The sequence below is a fragment of the Erpetoichthys calabaricus genome, chromosome 14, assembly GCF_900747795.2.
Source record: "Erpetoichthys calabaricus chromosome 14, fErpCal1.3, whole genome shotgun sequence".
In the NCBI taxonomy this organism is placed as follows: Eukaryota; Metazoa; Chordata; class Cladistia; order Polypteriformes; family Polypteridae; genus Erpetoichthys; species Erpetoichthys calabaricus.
Genome location: NC_041407.2, coordinates 91,557,610 through 91,580,266, shown reverse-complemented (window position 1 = coordinate 91,580,266; position 22,657 = coordinate 91,557,610). Strand labels below are relative to the sequence as shown.

Sequence of the window (22,657 nt, the reverse complement as noted above, 5' to 3'; positions counted from 1 at the left end):
AGATAAATATGTATTATACACATAGGAACTATTCATTTATTTTCAGTTAAGTCATCTGCAGCAAACTTTTATAAATGAGGGTTTCTCATTTTTAGATAGTGCAAACTGTTTCTTCTTCATTGATGTTTTCTCTTGGAGAGCTTTTTTCATTTCATTCAAAATGAAAGCAGCAGCTGCCAAAATATGTAGCTTTCTTATTAATTTTTCAACATTGTGTAAAATAAATGTATAAAGTAACATAAAAGGTTTAAATACTGGTTATCCTTTTACACTAAAATATTACTAAAGAGATACAAAAAAAGTAAAATGGATATGTTCTTTTTCTTTAAGGAGATTAAATATTACTGAAGAAAGAAAAAAAAAATTAAACAGCCAAATGGAGCTATGCATACGAAGTTAAAAGGTTTAAATAAAACAGAAATATATGTTTTATTTTTACTTGCTTAACTTGTGGAGGGTGTATCCTGTAGTAAAGCCCTAACTTTTTTCGTGAAAGCCCGTTTCAGTCAATAAGTCTTAAAAAAACGTTTAAAGATATTGACAATAAGCTAAGCAAACCCAGGAAGACATGGAATCGTTTAAATCAAGTATCATTACATCTTCCTTTCTTAAAGAGAAGTAAGGCAGTACTTATAAGCTTACATATTTATATATAGACATACATACATGTGTATATATATATATATATATATATATATATATATATATATATATATACATACATATATATATATATCTATATCCATATCCGAAGCCGTGCAAGCACACTCTTGAGAATGCAACGTATAGTTGTACAGAAGAAAAGCAATCTTGCCTCAAATGAATGGCAACCTTTTGTAGGTCTATGAACTTAATTTAAACTTTAGGTTTACACGGTGCTTTCTTTCCGAAGTACCTGCACTCATGAATATGTCTGTATGTGTCAGTCGGTCAAATCCACGCGCTTTGCACCGGCGAAGTACCGCTTTTAAATTTTTATTAAGAAGAAATTAAAACCTTTTTAAATTGAGGGAAAATATACTAATAACAGTTTGTTAAGGATCTGTTTTTTTGTGAAGCTGCCTTTACTCGAGTGATCACTTCGACCTGACTTGGTGGCCAACTATAAGCGTTACCTGGTAGGTAACCACCCATACAATCAGATTGTGAATCAGACTACGAATGCCGTGAATGTAATTACACACTCACTGCACTTGCTTACGGTAATCGAACCTCGGACGTCAGCGCTAGAGGGGCTTAGCAGCGGTGAAGTATTGCTTTTAAATTTTAATTAAGAACAAAAGAAAACCTCAGAGGTTCGATTCCCGTAAGGGAGTGAAGTGACTGGCCGGTTACCTACCAGGTAACGCTTATGGTTGGACAGCAAGTGACGTAACATCAGCCACGGTGCCTTCAGTTGTGAGAAGCAGATCATAGAATGATTGAAAATAGTTTTGCATTTACCTTTTTAGTAAAAGGCGAGCTTTTAAGCCTGAGAAATCACCCCGTAAATGCACACGTTTAATTGCACATGTGTTAATATGTATGGTTACACAGTATTAAAAGACAGTGAACAACGTGATTTACCTTTGTTCCCGCATTTGATAAAAGGCGAGCTTTTAAGCCTGAGAAATCACCCCGTAAATGCACACGTTTAATTGCACATGTGTTAATATGTATGCTTACACAGTATTAAAAGACAGTGAAAAATTAACGTCATTTACCTTCGTTCCCGCGTTTGACTCGTGCTGTAAATCTCGTCCTTGTTTTTAATTCACGTGATTACATAGGAGGCGTGATGACGCGATACGTGACTCCGCCTCCTCCATTAGAGTATATGGACAAAAAACATGTTCCAGTTATGACCATTACGCGTAGAATTTCGAAATGAAACCTGCCTAACTTTTGTAAGTAAGCTGTAAGGAATGAGCCTGCCAAATTTCAGCCTTCCACCTACACGGGAAGTTCGAGAATTAGTGATGAGTCAGTCAGTCAGTCAGTGAGGGCTTTGCCTTTTATTAATATGTATAGATAAATTTAAAGAACTTGACTGTCTTTGAGAGAAGAAGGAAAACCAGTGATATTGAAAAGATTCAAAGGTCGGTTTTCATCTGTCATTATACAGGAAAATGCAAACCTATGTTTGTGCAGTTATTTACAATTAAAGTAGTGTCTCTGAACTGCCAATACCTATACGATTGCAAAGTGGCGTGTGAATAAAAATATACAAATTTAGAGAAAACTGAAGGGAGTGTGCAGTGTCATACACTTGGAAAATATAATTCTGTACCAAATGACCACACAAAAGAGTGTTGTTTTTTCATTACATTAATAAGAGTATTAGTTGTCCAACATGTGAATAGGCTGTTATTGAAGTGATGTGCTAATATAAGATCCATCCATCCATCATCCAACCCGCTTCATCCTAACTACAGGGTCACGGGGGTCTGCTGGAGCCGATCCCAGCCAACACAGGGCGCAAGGCAGGAAACAAACCCTGGGCAGGGTGCCAGCCCACCGCAGGGCACACAGACACACACACCAAGTACACACTAGGGACAATTTAGGATCGCCAATGCACTTAACCTGCATGTCTTTGTGGGAGGAAACCGGAGGAAACCCACACAGACATGGGGAGAACATGCAAACTCCATGCAGGGAGGACCCAGGAAGCGAACCCAGGTCTCCTAACTGCAAGGCAGCAGTGCTACCACTGCACCACCATGCCGCCCTAATACAAGATGGTGTCCTGAAAATTGCAGCAATGTTGAATAGCAGTAGGAATTAGAGAATGTTGATTGGAGAATTTTACAATAGGTTCACTTTTCACTAAAGCAGTTATTCATATTTGAATGTATTCTTGAAATTCTTTATAATTGTATCTCTTCCCTTTATTTCTTATGTGAAAAATTGTAATTTGTACAAAACTAAAGATAAATTCAATTAAAAAATCAATGTAAACCTAGTATACTAGTAAAAAGCGGTATTCTAGGCTTCCTAAAAACATGGTTCTCTTCAAATAAGCAACTTGCAGATATAAAATGCTTATGAAAATTAGAAGGCAATATTCTGCTTTAAGAAAGTAGGTTTCACAGGTGTTAGGCTTCTATACTGCTGATAATTGTACTGCAAGATATAAAATTACTAGAATCCAACACAATTGAATCCAACAAGTAAACAACACAAATGGCTTTCATCAGGATGGTGTGTGGCTCAAAAAGAAGGTTGGCATTGAGAAGAGAGCGAGTATCCTTGAAGCCATAAGTATAAAAAAGTAGTGAGACCTAGTCCTGTCCTGTTGCTGACTTTCATAAAAAAAAAAAAATTTATTTGTTTATTCTTTTACACTTGAAGTGCTCTTTAAGATCAGTAGTCCAGAACCTGTTTCTTGTCTCATGTAGTGACCCTGTCTTGCTAATGTGAACGTATTCTGCTGCTGATACTAATTAAGTGAACCCTTTGTTTCAGTTAGACAGCTGAGCATGAACATGTAATCTCTCTCCCTCTCACTCACTAGTTTTTGTCGGTGATTTGGACTTTGTGGCACCCAAGCCAAATCTTTTATTGCTCCTCAGGGTAAAGGTGTACAGTATGTTTTATTTTACTAAAGAATTTACTAAAAAAAATTTAAAAATGTGTTGAAGATAAAATTGTTTTTTTATTTGTATTTTTTAATATGTTCTCAAAGAACTTTTCTCCTGCATAAATTGTGTATATTTTTTTATCTAGTTTGTATACTTAAAATGGCTTGCATTATGCTATTTGGAGAACCTGATAAGAGCACTTAAGAACTTGTCCATACAGTTTGGTGTGTATGTGTACATTTGCATATCCATTTTTATACAGTATATTATGCTTGCTATGGCCTCCCTTATCAAAGCAAGTCCCCTTCAGACAGTAGCTCTTAAGGCAGTAATATTTAATGATGAATTGAAATAACTTAAAATAGAATTATTTTGCAGCAGGTGAGGAAACTGTGTAGAAAAATGAATTAATGGAATTATACGCAATATGAAACTGCTCAAAAAAATTAAAGGAACACTTTGAAAACGCATCAGATCTCAATGGGGAAAATAAGACGACGGATGGTGTCCTGGGGGATCTCCTCCCAGATCTGGACCAGGGCATCACTGAGCTCCTATACATCCTGAGGTGCAACCTGGCGTCGTCGGATGGACCGGCACATAATGTCCCACAGGTGTTCCATTGGATTTAGGTCAGGTGAGTGTGGGGGCCAGTCAATGGTATCAATTCCATCTTCCTCCAGGCACTGTCTGCATACTCTCGCCCCATGAGGCTGGGCATTGTCGTACACCAGGAGGAACCCAGGGCCCACTGCACCAGCGTAGGATCTTACAATGGGTCCAAGGAATTCATCCCGATATGTAATGGCAGTGAAGGTGCCATTGTCTAGCCTGTAGAGGTCTGTGTGTCCCTCCATGGATAAGCTTCCCCAGACCATCGCTGACCCACCACCAAACTGTTCATGCTGAACAATGTTACAGGCAGCATAGAATTCTTCATGGCTTCTCCAGACCCTTTCACATCTGTCACATGCGCTCATGGTGAACCAGCTCTCATCTGTGAAAAGCACAGGGCACCAGTGGTGGACCTGCCAATTCTGGTATACTATGGCAAATGCCAATAAAGCTCCACGGTGCCGGGCAGTGAGCACAGGACTCACTAGAGGACGTCGGGCCCTCGGGCCACCCTCATGAACTCTGTTTCTAATTGTTTAGTCAGAGACTTTCACACCAGTGGCCTGCTGGAGGTCATTTTGTAGGGCTCTGGCAGTGCTCATCCTGTTCCTCCTTACCAAAAGGAGCAGATACCGATCCTACTGATGGGTTAAGGACCTTCTACTGCCCTGTCCAGCTCTCCTGGAGTAACTGCCTGTCTCCTGGAATCTCCTCCATGCCCTTCAGACTGTGCTGTTACTGTTTTGGGGGTCATCTCATTGTTGCCCCTCTAGTGCACCTGTTAATTTCATTAACACCAAAGCAGCTAAAACTGATTAACAACCCCCTCTGCTACATAACTGACCAGATCAATAGCTCAGAAGTTTAATTGACTTGATGCTATACTCCAATTAAAAAGTGTTCCTTTAATTTTTTTGAGCAGTATATATAGCATCATATAAGCATTTGGAGACTACAGCACTCTAGTACTTTAGGTGATTAGGTAATGATCTATAGATCTAATGATTTATATGGAGTTTTAACATTATCTCATTTAAATATACCCTTATAAAATTTTGCCCATAAACAGCTGGGAAATCTGTTGGCCAAGGTCTCATCAGGACTGTGACTTTGTCTGTTACAGTTCATCTTGATCCTCTCCAGAGGATTTTCTCTTGTAATGTTAATGACTAGTTATTTTCTATCCTCCTGTTGTGAACGGTCTGTCTCAGTTATTATTTGGTATTTTTGATATTTGGTATATTGTAGTAATCCCTGATGGGAAATTTACCTTTTCGCTTGACCTTTGGTGGTCAGAGTGCAGAGTCAACCACTGTACAGCAGCCCAATTCAATTTTCAGGTTCAGGGTCTTGATCAAGGGCCCAGTGGATTATGTTAAGGAATTTTAAATTTGATTAATATAAGAAAATCATTTGACACAAATTGCTCATTTTACTATGCACTTAACATTATTTTTGTGTTCTTGTAAGGCAGTGTTGTATGATGTAGCAATTTCCTATTGATACATTGTTTTATTATTTATTTTCTAATCCGGTTTTTTTTTTATGAATGATACCGATCTTCAGTTTCATGTTACTGAATTGGCTGATGCAATTGCATATTTTTGTTTATATATAAAAAAAAATACAGCCCACAAACACTATATATCACTTTGAATCAACAAGTAAACAATTTGTAACTGTAAATATAATAACATACTCGCCCCAACCTTTACTTTCAAAGTTACTTTTTATGCCAGTCTGTGAAACAATTTATTTTTTCCACTTGATGCGGAGAATGATTACATTTTCTACAATAGATTGGTACTTTTGAGCTGTAATTCACAATCATTTCTTGCCTTATGTTGCAGTTGGCCCACAGGAGTTTAGCATGTTGTTTTATTTATTGTTTTTTCATTGCTTTTCATGTTTGGAATAAGTACAAACATTTTCCTAACCGCTTCATCTAGGCTATGGGGTTCTTCCCTTCCTGCCAGCCCTGGGTGCAGGGCAGGAAATAGACCTAGAAAGGGCCCCAGAGCTAGTTTCACATATGCGTAAACCAATTTTTTGGTTGCAGGTGACTGTTACTGGGTTGTGAATACATGAGACTTTTTCACAGTATAGTCTGGCCAATACCAAACACACTGAAAGGAACTGACAGAGCTGTGCAAGATTTTTTATATTCAAATGTCTAATGGTGCTCACTTCAACCTTCCCGATCCATAAAAGGCAGCTCTTTGATTTTGTTTGTAATTCCGCTTGTTTCTGCATGGTTAGTGAGGGGTTGCAATCTGGATTAAAAGCAAATAGAAAATATCACATGTTGCTGTCCATCTCTTCATTGCAGGAGGTGGAGGGGGTGGTTCTGGGGAAATTATACCCCAGAACAAGACAGTAGTTGAAATGGCTTTTTTTCTCTTCTCGTGTGCTTTTGATGCAAATGGCGTGATACAGTGACACTCATTTTCATGTGAGACGCCCCCCCCCCAAGAAGCACAGGTACAGCATAACAGTACTCACTGGTATGCTGAGAAACAGTGCCAATACTCCATGAGCTGAAACTGAAAGAGCACTGCTCAAAAATTAACATAGGGAGAATGTGGAGCAAAAATGTCTGGATATGGTAATTGAATCCATGAAGCTTAAACTGTAATCCTACATTCTGCAATGCTTCAAAGTTGCACTATAAGCAGTACTTACAAATCGAGCGTAGCATTGAGTTTTTCAGCAATAGAATGTAAAGTGTGATAGAATCTAACTTAAAGTCTGCTATTTTGTATCAGTTGCATTCTGTATCTTTTTCTATGAGTTCCCCAACTGTAATTTTTTTTTTTTTGGTTAAAGAAAACATTTCCGCCAATTTATTTCTTGCCTTTTATACACAGCTGCAACATTAAGTGTGAGTGGCCAATCATAGACAACGTCGTAATGCTCTGAACCTCCGCTGTGGTAAGGAGCCTTGTACAGAATGTGGCTTGACGCAGGTGGGATCTTTTATAAAGCAGATTGACTCAGCTTTTACAGATTTTACTAATGAGAGAGTAGACAACATGGATACCTATAATTTAGAAAAAAATACACCTTTTGGTATGTAAAAATATCATTATTGCTTTTGACTGGCTTATGGGTTTATTGCAAAGTACACAAACAACTTTGTGTACATTGTGTAGAATAAGTGCCAACTGTAAAGGTTAATATTCTTTCTTTTTTTTCTGGTGAAGTCTGCGTTGCTTCTGTCTGTTTACAGGACGTTCACTGCAAAAAAAAAGACACACGCACTAGCTCAACTACCATAATACCTCACATAAAGAAGTACTACAACTAAATTACCATAAATCTCTCTATATTATAAAACAAAATCTTGAGACTATTACCAAGAGATTTTTTCAAGGCCCGTGAGACGAGACTATTGCCAAGAGATTTTTTCAAGTTTCGCCCTTCTCTCAACCATGCCCACGGGCCTGCCTCTCACCTCTCATTCGTGTGAATGCTTTTGTCAGACACAGTTCCAGCGCTCTAAACTCTTATAAATTTAGTTTTCCTCACTTTAAGTTCCCAATAAAAGAAGACTTATGACCAAATCCTGTTGAAGAATTTCATCCCGAAGGATTATCAACAGAAGAAATGAGTACACGGGCAATCCTAGCACCGAGAAACGATGTCCAGTCAAATGAATTAACATGAAAATTGACGATCGGTTACACAGAAAATTGGTTACATCCATATCAATAGACTATGGTGAAACAATTGGTGGTGATGGTGCGGAAGATGAAAACATCAACTTACAATATCCCGTGGAATATCTACAACTGTTAACACCGTCTGGTCTTCCACTGGCTGAATTACTGTTGAAAGAAGGATGTATCGTAATGTTATTGCATAATTTATGTATGAATGATGGACTGTGCAATAGGACAAGATTAGTTGTATTCAGAATTGGTCGAACAATTCTGATATGTAATATTTTAACAGGTGACAAGAAAGGTAATTGTAGTACATCTTCCGCGGATAACATTAGACACCAAAGGAGATGTTGATATGCCATTTGTATTAAAACGTTTACAGTTTCCCGTTAGAATAGCTTTTGCTATAACAATTAAGAAATCACAGGGACAAACATTCGAAAAAGTCGGTTTATTTATTAGAGAGAAAGAAACGATATTCACTCACGGGCAGTTATGCGTTGCGTTGTCACAATGTAAGTCCAAACATGGAATCAAAATTCAGTGTGATATTGATGAAAAGTTAACAAAATAAATTTTTTACTGAAGTTTTACAGTAAAAGTGTAAGTTTAAAATGTATTTGAGTGTTAATTTCAAAGACCAACAGAAAGAAAGCGTATAAAACAATGAATACCTCTAACGCAACATAAAACCTAGTTTTCTTTCAATTTATTACGTTTTACAATTTTATACTGTGGTTAATTACTTGCTGTAATGTAAAATAGTTCTATTATGCATATGTAACAATTCCCATGAAAATGACAATCTTTTTAAATTGTATATCCGCTTCCCCAAACGCAAGCAGCAAATCTGCGAAGTGGCTAGTGCGTAGTGCCTGCCCGGGGGTTGGGGAGCAAAGCGAGAAAAAAACATGCTTGACAAAAAAACTTTTTGTGATAAGTCAATTTAATAATTACCAATTGAGTCTTTAGTAATAAAAAGTCTGATTTAGATTGGTGGATAATCGATTTGAGCATCACTGGTATTCATGGGTTTTTGCACACATTGAATGAAAGCTTGGTGTAGAACACTATGCAGAAATTGAATTGCAAATATTTCTATCAGTAAAGAAGAATCAGATTTGGATGAAATTTCTTATTTCAGTGGTGTGTGGTTAGCATTCCCATGGTTAAAAGTGTATGTAACCTAAGTGATCTATGACCCTAAACTTAAATAAGTAGGTTCATAAAATGGATTGATGAATGAAAGGAATGGTTTAAATGTATGATAATCCTTTCTGTAAGGTTAATATTAATGGGAAATATGACGCTCAGTAGAATGAATTTAATCTTTTTAGTCTGAGTGTATACCGTAATCCATGTCATCACAATCCACAAACATTCATAAAATGAGTCCATCAGAATTATTTTTTTAAATAGTGAATTCATTTTTGAACACTGTTGGACTTTTAGAGGAAAAGTATTCAATTAATTGTAAGAGTTGCTACATCTTAGAGAGATGTGGGAATCTGAACTAAACCTGCAAGCTAATGTAGCTGAGCAAAATGTATTAATTTGTCTTAATCTGATACTTTAACGGCTAATTAGAAACAGTTAATTTTTTAATATGTTGAAATACTGCATTGATTTTTTTCAATGCAATTTTTATTTATTTTTAAAAATTTTTGGTGACGTTTTAGTCGCTATTTTAGTGATAGGGTTAGGCTTTTACTAAACATGATAATGTAAATTTAGTACAATGCATTTGTGCTTGCCTGATTTAATAGGCCTTTGAATTTATATGCAAAACACAACAACAAATTATGAGTGGAACTAATCCTGTGACAGTTACCAGGTTTGGGACCATGCATTTTTTTTATTAGTTTGTATAACAATATATATAGATTTTGCTTCTATTCCATATGAATAGACTCCATGAATTGGTGAAAAAACCATGGATCTGGTTTTGAATTAGGAAGAACGTTAAACTCTTAAACATCTATAGTTAAACCATGGATCAGGGTGTTAAAAAGCCTTTTAATTTATATCTTGAGTACATTCTGTATAAAACAGTTTAGAATTGAAGCATGCACATAATTAGACTTGTGCTTAATTGAATGTAAAAAGAAGACTTCAGAGCATTCTTTCTAAAACCAAGTCCATTATTTGCTTTTGATGCGTAATCTTTAGTATAAATCTGCCCTGCATAGTGAAAGTACTGTAATTCTCTTTGGAGAATATTTAGTACTTTATAAAAATTAACCACTATACTTTATTTGCACACAAGTTAATGTAAATGGACTCCATTATGTATCCTTAAAACACATTTTGAACAAAAAAAATGCTTTATGCCTGCGTTTTACAGTCCTCCATTTTCTGAAGTCGCTTTTTCCATTACAGGGTCGTGGGGAGCCGGAAACTGTCCCGGCAGCATCGGGCACAAGGCTGGAAAAAGCTGGCTCTGAACATGGATGGATGTAAAATAAAGGCATGTAATAAGACTGCATAATGGCAGAAACTGTATTAACATTACAACAAAGATTTATATAAAGGATTTCATCTTTTGAGTAGTATACTGTTGGTTGAACTAATTACAAATTAGAAGTGTTCAGTTTATTAGACAGTGGTTTGGTAATTTTCTGACAACAGCATATTGTAGGCTTGTGCTTTTTCCACAATGAAGTATTTATTATGTCTTTATCAGTTTCCTAAAGTATGTGTAATGTTGCTAAATGAGCAAAATGTGTTAATTTGGTTGACAATCCTGATGTAGACATAAGTTATTTATTAACTCCCGGTATGGGAATCATTGTGATGCTTCTAGTCTCCCAATTAAAAAATAAAAATCGTGAATCTTCATTGCAGTTGAGCCTAAATTTTATTCTTTACTTGCAGGTAACTATTATGTGTAAAATTGTAGTATTATGTAGGACACATTTGAATCCAGCTTTTAGATGAAAATGACCTATCTTTAGAAAATGAAGATTCACAAAATTTGTATATTCTATTTGTGAAACCCATTCAAACCGATAATTTTCCAGCTTATATAAAAGACACAATGGCAGTTGACTTGGATATTGTAGCCTTTGGCAGCGCACACAAGTATTCCTGCAAGCAAGAATAAGGCGTTAATGAATGCTTGTAATATTTCTGATCTTGCTAAGATTTCTTCAATGGCAAGTTTATGTAGCACTCTTGACAGTGTGAAATATGTTCTTCTCAGCTTTAGCTTTGATTTCACTATTTACACAGAGAACTAAAAGTTTCCTGCCATGCAAAATTTTATTTCTGTACAATTTAATCTGTAAGCACTACTTTACCTGTAAGCTAGATAAGAAAACTGCATATCTCTGAGCTCCCAGAGAAGCTCATATTTAAAAAAGCAAAATCTCTCTCTCTCTCAATGAACAGAAATGTGCCAGTTTCACTGATAACAGTAAGACATCCAACCGAAAATATGACTAGATTGTTCCTGAAAACAGTCAGGTTGCAAGATGAATAATCTTGTATAGTTGCATGGCGGTTTCCTGATTAATATAAAGCTGAGTCAAAATATTTGAAAGTTTCACTTAAATCTTATATACTCAGTTTGTAATATGCATGTGAATATATTCAGTTTTCAGTTAATGTATTTGACAGTCGTAGCCTAAACCACTGCAGAAGAGAGAATGGCGTTTCTTAGTCTATGTATCTCTCTTTTATAGTAAAATAACTTGGGATGAGACGTGACTTTTTGAAGAAACTTTTTGGAATGAAGTCCTGTGAGATGGGACTTTTAACATGAGATTCTTTAAAGTCACGTCCTAATTACAACCATTTTCAAACAAGACCATGGTAATCTAACCTCTCGGTCGTGTGAATGCTTTTGGCAGATACACTTCCTGCACTCTCAGCTCTTATAAATTTTATCAGGACAATAATTTTATACGTTCTAGATAACACATCAACGACTAAGTGAAGAAGAAAGAGTAGTGCGTCGAAAAGAGACCCAAAAGCACTGGAGAGAAAAGAATGCAAAAAAGAACAATAATAATCTATGTGCAAATTGTGAAAATAAGAAAAGTAATAACCAGCCCGGACCAAGTGAAATTGAAAACCTCGCAGGTCCAATCGGGGTCAGAAATAAAAGACAAAGTAGAACTTCATAAAGACGTTCAAAAACGTCGGCTCGATACACATTCAGAGCAGGTTAGAGATTATGAAAGCAGTGGAATTCAAAAGGCACAAAAAAAGGCATGATACACATGCAGAGCAAGTTAAAGATTATGAAAGTAGTAAAATTTGAAAGTATCAAAAAACTGATAGTAAAGATCGCATTGCCGCTAACAAATGGAAATTATTACTCCGTGAAATAACGGAACAGCAAAAAGAGATAGAATATGAGGACATACGTGATATGTCAAATGTATGTAAGTATTGTAAGGCTTTAAAGTTTAAGTCGGAGACTTATAGATTGTCTAATTTGTGTTGCCATCAGGGAAAAGTAGTGTTTGTTCCCAATGAAGAGGCGTATCCGCAAGAATTAATTTGTTGTTTGGTGAAAGTGAAATCCACAAACACTACAGGCAAAATATCCGAATCTACAATAATCTATTCACGTTCGCATCATTCATTGCTATGCTATGAGAATCCCGCAGCAATTAAAGCCAAGACAAATTTAATTTTCGAAGAAACCACAATTTGGTCAGGTGCATATTTATGATCACGGAGAAGCAATGCAACATTGCATCGAAAGAGTTGAATTATCAGACGTATTAAAAATTATACAGCCAATAATGGATGCAAATCCATATGTCAAAAATTATCGCACTTTACACAAAATTTATCCGCAAAACACGGACAAAAATTTCCTTGGATTTCTATATGAATCTGAAAGATCACGGTCACATTTATAATAATCTAATGTGACGAATTGTCAGCGATTAATAGTTTTGAAAGATATCAGAGACAGAGTTGATATTCATGTATATCCAAAAGCAAACCACAATTCAAAAGGAGATCTTGAAACGCCATTCATATTAAAACGATTATGGTTTCCTGTGAGAATAGCTTTTGCTATGACAATTAAATCACAGAGTAACGTTTGAAAAAGTCTGTTTATTTATTAGAGATAAAGAAACAATATTCACTCACCGGCAGTTATATGTTGCATTGTCACGATGCAAGTCCAAACACACAATCAAAATTCAGTGCGATCTTGAAAAAAAGTAAATTTCAAATAAAAAAATGATGCATATGTAACAATTCTCATGAAAATAACAATCTCTTTAAATTGTTTATCTGGTTAACCAAACTCAGAGATTGGCGAGCGAAGTGAGCAGGGGCGGAGTCCTAGTATTTCCATATAAAAATGTTTCACGTTTCTACATAATTCTTTTAAATACTAATACACCTGTTAAAATATTTGCAAATTTTTCCTATGTTACTCAGATAAAACTTTTATGGACTTAGCTGGTGCAGCCTTCTTTTGCTAAATTAATGTCTTCATTGTTATCATCACATCTTAAGAAGGCAGCCATTAAAAAACTGTTTGTATTTGCATGCGGCTTAATGTGGAGAATAGGGTGGTTGGGGCATCTGTTCAAATCCACATTTTTGCTGTACACCCTTTATAAACCATGTAGTGAGAGTTGGGGGTGATGCCATGAAGTAAGAATAGGATTGTTGACAGCTTTCTTGTCACTTTTCCATGGTTTACTACTGCAAATACCAAAGCAAATCAACTTAATACAGACCAGTTATACAGACCAAATCGGCTTAATACTGACCAGTTATACAGATCTTTTGAGGTATTTTGTCAATATTTGCTACACCTTCAGCATAATTGAAATAAAGAAAAAAATTGTGCACAACCTCAAATTAGTAATGGCTAGGGATGCACCGATACCACTTTTTTGGAAAACGAGTACGAGTACTTGCATTTCAGTACTTGCCGATACCGAGTACTTAATAAAAACATGATTTAAATTTACAGGTAACAGCTTTAGTCATATAATTTAACAAAAAAAACAAGAAACTCTCGTCTGTCCACTGGGAGGTTAGGCTAATTAGCGACACGGGGCTAACACTGCTTGTCCAAATATCCGTGGTGAAACTAAACGCAGAGGAGGCTTGCAGTAGGCTGTGGATATGTTTTTTTCACGGAGTCGTGTAGTTTAGGCAGCTCCGTGTCAGTCATGTAGCAGCGGCTTGGGACATCATATCTGGGCTCCAGAACATGGAGGAGACGCAGGAATCCCACATTTTCTACCTCTGAGAGTGGCTGGTCACTCAATGCAATGTACTCGATAATTGCCTGTGTTATTTTCACAGCACGTGGATTGTCTCTGGACATTTTCTCTCGTCTTGCAAGAGTTTGCTGCAGCTTGTGGTTGTGTTGGTTTAGAAGCGTGGGTAAACTCTTTGTACTCGTTGTCGTGTTGGGATTTTAGGTGCTTGATTAAATTACTTGTGTTAAATGCGCTACCTTTTGAGCCTCCTCTGGACAATTTCGCTGAGCACAATTTGCAGTCCGCCTTTGTTTTGTCGTCTTCGTTCACTTTGAAATAGTTCCACACGGCTGACATGTCTCGCCTCGCCTTCTCCCCGCTCTGAGCTGCAGCCGGGGCCTGGGGGCGGGCACTCGGCACCTGTGATTAACCCCTTACACGCCACTCAAACATAGACATTTCTCAGACCGTGGTATCGGTCCCCAGTATCGGGGGACTTTTAACGAGTACGAGTACTTTAGAAAATGTGGTATCGAGGCCGATACCAGATACCCGTTTCGGTATCGGTGCATCCCTAGTAATGGCTTAGACCTTGAATTTCTTTGCCATTTGAGAGTCAAGATGCTTCTGTTTTTAGTATTGCTGCTTGAGCTCTGGGTCATCATGATTTATCAAAATTACGTCCCCAATTTTTTAAACACCCCTTAAATTTTTTTTCAGTCTAAATTTATTAGTTTGAGATTCTGCTTGGAACTTTGGGTGTGATGATGTTTCATTTTGGGGGTAAACATTAACAGATAATGCACATGTTTGTTCATGGAGAATGGGTTCTGCTGACTCATATTTAATCACTCTAGTGCCTGCTTAATTCTCTGTTACACTTAGATTGCTAATTATTATTTGGTCTGTAGTGGCAGCATTTTCTTCTTTCATTGATGACAACCCTCAGTTTGGGCAGCCATTATCTCAGAGAGCTGTTCTGCTATAATAGATTTCTGTCACCGATATCTGTGACTGTGGCCTTTGGAGGGGACTGGCTTTTGCTACATGACTATTGGAGGATTAATCTCTGAAGCAGTGTTGTTCTATAATGATATAATACTTCATTTTATGTTTTTTGCAATTCATGCTGAGTTGTTTCTGCGCCAAGGATCAAGTGTTATAACAATAAATGTTAAAAACTTATAATTCACAATTTTTGTCCAGTTACAAAAACAACACTGTAGAGTTAACATTTCTGATTTAGACTCAATGTTTTCATAGTCCCTCTTAACTAAGCCAGGAGTTCAATTCAAAATTCTTGTTTCTTTCAGAGTTTGCATTTTCTGCCCAGTGTTGGTAAAAGTTTCATCCAGAGTCCCATCAAGTGAAACACATTTGCCTCATTTGGATGTAATTAAATAGCTTCTACCACTGAACAAAAAGTAAATGTTACATTTTCTGTATATAAAATCACTCTGTGTAGGAATCCTTAGCTGTCTATGAACGCCCTGTGAAAATGCAGACTAAAAACATACCACAGAAGTAAGAGACAAAGTGATATAAATGTATAATTCGGGGAAAAGGGTACAAAAAGAAATCAAAATGCACGGATATCCAACTATCATCAGGAAGTGGAAGGTGTACATCACCAGCCAGTCACTTTGTAGTGAAGGTTGCCCATCAAAACGTAGTGCCCAAGCAAGACATAGACTGCTAGGGGAAGCAGCAAAGAACCCAGGCATTACTTTGAAGGAATTATGGGTGTCATTTGCTCAGACTAAGGTACATGTAAATGAGTCAATAATGTTAAGAGCTCTCCATAACAGTGACCTAGTAGAGGGGCTGGCAAAAAGAAGCCATTGTTCAGGAATATCTATAAAAAGGTATGTCTGGGATGCCACAATGCATACAGTATGAGAGGCCCAGGTAGGATTTGGAAAAAGGTTTTGTGGTCAGATGAAACCAAGGTGATTGCAAAACACCATCTCTGCAGTGAAGAATTGTGGTGTTGGCACAAAGCTGTGGAGATGTCTTTTATCTGCAGTGAATGAGAATCTTATAAATACTGATAGAATGAATGGATGGAACTAAATACAGGGAAGTATTTGAATAGATCCTGTTCCAGTCAGCTGAGAAGTTGAGTCTTTGGGGAGGCTTTCCCATTCTGGTAGTACTCTTATTCCAGTCACAAGGCCAAGGCAACACTGTTGTGGCTGAAAAGCTAAAAATAAATTACTAGGCTATTGTAGGACATTAAAGTCCTGGTTTCAACCCCAGTGAGAGATGGACACTCTTTGAAAATTGCTTTTCTGAGGTACCATCTTGTCAACATAGATAATCTGCAGAACATCTGCCTGGAAGAATGAAACAAAAATCAACCCTGAACAGTATGCAAAGCTGGTTCAAACTTGCCCCAAAAAACACAAGACTGAATACTTATGCAAGCAATATTTTTCCAGTTTTTATTTTTTAGAAGTATACTTTTGACAACTTACCATGGCTTTAAAAATAAACAGTTGAAACACTTAGATTGTCATTAACAACACACATTGGAGTATGTGCAAGTGTCTTTTGAAATTAGAGAATTGTGAAAACTGTCAAGGGGACTGGATACATTTGCAAGGCACTTTATATTAATAAATTTATGTATGTATGTGGAGGTGTTTATAGCTGACTTATTTCCATGATTCATATTTTTTATCCATAATTCGGATGCCACTTCCCCCCTCAATCTTTCATTACTTAGGGTTCTATACAAATATTATTTTATGTAAACCAGAATGCTAGGGCATTATTTTGTCTAGCTCTTTTCCTAGATAACTGACATTCTGCTTTAGTTCATACTATGTTTATAATTAATCCAATAAATAGTGTAATATATATAGAATTAATATGTTCATTTACTCTAGTTGTTTTTGGGAATGCAATAGAATGAATGTGCATTTGCTTCAGCCACTTTAAAACTAAGTATTGAGGAAATTAATGGTAGTCCTATTTAATTCTGAGTTGTTTTTTTTTTTTTTTTTTTTTTTGATAGAAGCCAGATTTTTTGCACTTATTGTTGAATTACTTTACACTGAATACCTCATTGTGAACTTCACATTTATTAATTCTGTTTCTAATTACTTGTAGGAGCCTCTTGGAGAGGCACCCAGGGAAGCAGACACTGGAGACAGCATGGGTAGCTCATTTATTCCTGATATGAAGATTAAGGATGAGCCAGTAGATGAGGAATATGAGAAAGCATTGGCACCACACTCTGGATTGATTGACAAAATCAAAGATGAGCCTGACAATGCAGAAGTAAGCTTCCTCAAAAATAAGAAACCTGTCTTTCTGTTAATTTGCCAGTTTCCATTCTTAATGTTTGTTTGGATGCTGAGTTTCCAGTAGCCATGACAAAAATACATTAGGTGTACTAGAATATCTTCATCTGATTGTGTTAAAGTAAGAAAAAGTTCACTAATTGGCTGTATATTCCTTTTGAGTGATTTTTTTTTTTAACACAATTCGTTCACTCACTGTATTTATCTATTGATTGATACTGAAGTTCTGCTTTAACATTCATTGAACAATATACTGACCACAAACATGATCATTACAGTACCATTGTTTCAGTTATACAGACACTGTGATTTTTTTTTTTTTTTGTCTAGTCATCTTCAAAAGCAGTGGTAAGGCCTGTATTGAAGAGTGCACATCAAATGTTTACTGTAGCACTTGGTTCTGTTGTTCAGTATGTTAAGCAAATTAGTGGGATTTTTGTGTCTGATAGTTGTTCAATACTTAGCCTTACGTTTAAGAGCAATACATTTGCCCTTATACTCTTATTTTCTGTTTCTATGTTGTACATTGTGGTTCTCACAAAACTACTGTTTAAACTTGTAAGATCAAAAAATTAACTGCATGTCACTATTTTACAAGCATAAAGAAGTGGTGATGATGGTAATGGGGAGAGACCCACAGGATCATAAATGGGAGGGCATTAATTCAGTAGAGCCTTCTGCAGTGACTGGCAGTGATGATGGCCAGCTGCTCCGAACTGTTTGCAAGAAAAATGAAAAGGAGTCTGCCTTTTCGACATGTGCTAGCTTGCTTAAACATGCAGTGGGGTGATCTATGCCAAAATTAAAATCTTCACAGGACATTTACGCTTTAAGCTTTAACCCAATGTTTTCTGTGCAGCAAACACTTTTTCAAAATGAAGGCATAAAACTTCTGCTTTATTTAATGGGATACACCGATCACCCTCATACAAACTAAAGACTTTTTGCTCTGTATGGATACTGCTACACATCTGAGCTACTAAATGGCTAGCTGGGTTATTGGAACAGTTATTCTCTTATAGGGCTGCAACTAGCAATTATTTTGATAATTTATTAGATTGAAAAAAAAAAATTGAACTTTAACACAAAGTACATGAAATTGATCTTTTCACCAAATAAACAGGTTGGTTTAAAATTTTCTGAAATTTGTAAAAAAAATTAACTACTAGTTTTTTTTTTTTTTTTAACAAAATCTGTTTTTGTGCAACATTTATATAATATATTGAACATAAATTGTAATAGAAATAAAACAGTAGCACTTAGTCTCTTGTTGTGCAATTAACACACACTCCCTTTCCTTATAAACAAAACAGTTTTCAATAAATTAACTAAACTCACAATGTGGCTTATGTATTCAGAATCACATTAAACCAACACTTCAAAATTAAACATGTAATTTGTTTTATTTTCTTCTTCAGTTTCTATGAAAGAGATGGTAAAGCATCATGTAAATATCTGACCACCACAGAAGAATCTATTGCACCATCATGACTTTATTTATTTTTTATGTCTACAGTAATGTATGAAGTTAACGCAGCACAATGAGCATAGTTGTCATGCGCTGGGGAAATGTCATGACTGTTTTCCTTTTGTAGCAAAAGTAGTTGTTTAATTTGTGTGGAACTCAGTTCTTCCTTTGCTATATAGTATACCATCTTTTGCATGCCTGGAAACCTTTTACCATTGTAGATTCTTTGGCACATTAGTTTGTAGCCAATACACCATTGTAGCCTGCTGTATGTCATTTGCTGTCAGGAGTGTGATCTTGGATTTTCATGTTTAAAACTGTGTGATCCTGCCACAAAATCAGTTTTACCAGCTAAACAAGACTTGCTGCAGCAGTATTTGCACATTATCATGTCTAACTCTAGATTGTATAAAAGCTAGTTGAAGTTCAGTAGCCAAACTAGTCTGGATCTTTCGCTTTTTCAACCTGCTCTCTTCTGGCACTTGCTTACTGTCTGCCTTTTTTCAAATGCATTCACAACTTAATGAAGTAGTGACACAGTTGCGTGGCACTATGTACTCAGCCTCCTGAAGTAATCAGCTAATTGATGGAAGTGATCATTGCCAATGTTTTTCATAATTGATTTTTATCAATTGACAATTAGTTGTTGTAGCTCTATTCACTTATGGAACTTAAATTTTTGCATTTTCATTTCTGAGTGGAAAAAAAAAGATGAATGCATGTAGGATGTGACTGCACTATATTTTTGTTCTTATGCTTATTAACCGTGTTTTGATATTACCTAGCTGAAGTTGAAGCCAAACAAATAGGCCAACTAGTGGATGTATGAGGGACCTTCAAAAAGTTTCCACACTTTTTTTTTAAACTCAATTATTAAGAATTTCAAAAACAAATTACATCACTTTTCTACAGTCACCTTTTTTTGCGATGCAATTTTCCCAGTGTTATACCAGCTTTTTAATACCATTAGCAAAAAATGTTTTTGGATGAGCGTGTAGCCACTGATCCATTGCTGCTTTTACATCTTTATCACATGAAAATCTTCTTCCCCTTAAAGCTTCTTTGAGTGGTCTAAAAAGGTGGAAATTAGATGGAGCCAATTCCGGACTATAAGCTGGGTGTTCTATAACCTTCCACTTACATTGTCAATTTCTTTGCTACAGAAGATGATGGATGCTTCCATTGCTTACACTGCCACTTGCTTTTGGGCTTGGAACCCATGTTTCATCACCAGTGACTATCTGCTGCAGAAAATTGTCACCTTCATGATAATGGGCCAAGTGTCGGGAACAAACGTCTAAGCACTTGCGCTTATTCTCCTCTGGCAGTTGCTTAGGTACCCTCCTGGTACACACTTTACTGAACTTATACCTGTCAAAATAAGGGCATAGGCAGATCCAACATTCTCATTCAGTTCTCCTGCAACCTCTTCAACTGTTGTTCTTCTGTTTTTACAAATAAGTTCCACGGTTCTTCATTCCTCATGGTCTGGCTGTAGCTGAACGTTCGGAGCACTCTGCATCCGTCACATTATTATGGCCATTTTCAAGCATTTCAATCCATTCATAGACGAGTCTGCGAGAGAGAGCTTTATCCCCATACTGAGCACACATGCAGAGATGAATTTGTGCTCCCCTTCTGCCCACAATAAACGTATGACAGAACGCTGTTCCTCTCTGGTGCAATTTATGTTTTGCAGCCATCTTTACCACAGGGTGACAACTCTCATTCTAAATTGCAAGGGCAGTCGGCTTGCCAGACAGAACCAGACCAGACACTCTCAGACACGACCAATTACTACTCTTCCCACCTTCACCATTTTCAACGAAATTATAAAAGTGTAGAAACATTTTGAGCGTTCCTCGTAGTTAAAGTGTTGCAAAATCTAATTCATATGCAGTGGCACACCTTTTCTAACTGGGGCTGGTTTAGGTTAGAACAGGGGCGGGCAGTGTCGGTCCTGGAGGGCTGCAATGGCTGCAGGTTTGTTCCAACCTAGTTTTTTTAATAAGTCAATTATTGCTAATGAAGCACTTATTGCTCAAGTAACATTTTGATGCTTCATTTTAGTGGTCTCACTTGTTGAGATTGAAAACTCTTGTTTATTTTAGTGTTAAACAGCTGCAATTCAGTGTTTTTAATGGCTCTTCATTAGCAATGAGATGAAAATGACAAATGAGCCAGCAGTTCTCCATCTAACTTGTTTCCATTCACACCTGTATGGGTCCATCAGGCACTATTTCATTTAATAAAACACTTGTAGAGAAAAATGTGACGCATTGAAAATGATCCATTTTAGGCATCAAATCATTTTGATGATATCTTTTTTAAAGGAGAAAATCTACGATTTAGGATTCTGTTAACATTGCAGCCCAACAAACACAAGCCATAAAATTAAATGAAGTCTGAGTTTGGCAAGGATTTGTTTCTAATTAAGCAATTGGTTAAGAACGAAAACCTGTAGCCACCGTGGTCCTCCAGGACTGACATTGCCCACTCCTAGGTTAGAAGAATAACATCAATATTTTATAGCATTTTTTGCATCAGGCATTTACTGATGGAAGTAGTCTGGAAACCTGTTGCATTATGAATAACTAAAATTCTTTGTTTTTTGTTTTATTTATAAATGTTTAACCTAGGAGTATAATCAGCAACAAAAGACACAGGAAGAACTGAGAATTAGTGCTGTCTTTTCTGTCACTGGCAGTCCTGTTAGTAAGTTTTCAAAGATTTTTTTTATACTTTCCTGTTAAAGGTAAGTATCTTCTTGCATGTCTAAAAAGATTACTTTCTGACTTAAGGTGTTCATATAATGCAGAGTTTGTGTGGCATCTTTGAAGAAGTATTCCGTCTCAAGAATTTTTCACAAGTTGTTTCTGTTAGACCTCAAAATTTTAACACATTGGAGTAATTCTTCCTTCACTAATCTATTAAATTCAACACATATATGAATAATATGTTTTATTCAAGAACATTTGTTTCTCCAGAATGATTATTTCTCATTTTCAAAAGCATTAATTCGCCTACCCAAGTTACAATACAGTACAATACAGTTTATTTTTGTATAGCCCAAAATCACACAGGAAGTGCTGCAATGGGCTTTAACAGGCCCTGCCTCTTGACAGCCCCCCAGCCTTGACTCTCTAAGAAGACAAGGAAAAACTCCCAAAAAAACCTAGTAGGGAAAATGGAAGAAACCTTGGGAAAGGCAGTTCAAAGAAAGACCCCTTTCCAGGTAGGTTGGGCGTGCAGTGGGTGTCAAAAGAAGGGGGTCAATACAATACACAGAACAGAACAAATCCTCAATAAAAAATAAAAAATAAAAATTTTTTGGAAGTACGGAGCAGAATTTAACAGTAGATGATATCACATAATAAGATTTGGATAATTTTAGACTCCTGGAGACCTTATCCATCAGGCTGCCTCCCCCATTTGGCCATTCCACGGCTGAAATAGTGTTGGGCCAGCCAATCCGATGAAAGGAACCCTCTTTCTCATGATTCCTGCGATCCTCCATCAGGGATGACTTTACCTTAGGCAGGCAAAACAACTTGGCAGGTGGGCCGTGGCACCAAGTGCCACATTTGAGTACCGAGAAGAGAAACAGAATAGGTGAGGGTTAGTATCCAATTCTAACTCATGTTACTTATGTTTTAGTGCTAATGACTAACAACAGAGATGCAGTATGTACAGTTAATCAGCAGCCCAAGTCAGGATATGCTAAACTGAAGTAGTGAGTCTTCAGCCGGGATTTAAAAGCTGAGACCGAAGGGGCATCTCTTATAGTAGCAGGCAGACCATTCCACAGTTTAGGGGCCCTGTAACTAAAAGCTCGACCTCCCATTGTTAT

At 36.7% G+C, this 22,657-nt stretch overlaps 1 protein-coding gene across 1 annotated transcript in view; it reads left to right on the top strand.

The window, feature by feature from the left end:
* zmym4.1 (zinc finger MYM-type containing 4, tandem duplicate 1) overlaps positions 1-22,657 on the top strand; it is a 98,130-nt gene that overhangs the window by 30,832 nt on the left and 44,641 nt on the right. The window contains exons 5-6 of the mRNA XM_028819713.2: positions 17,146-17,316; positions 21,447-21,522. Coding sequence (XP_028675546.2) covers positions 17,146-17,316; positions 21,447-21,522 — 247 coding nt within the window. The remainder of the gene's footprint in view (positions 1-17,145; positions 17,317-21,446; positions 21,523-22,657) is intronic.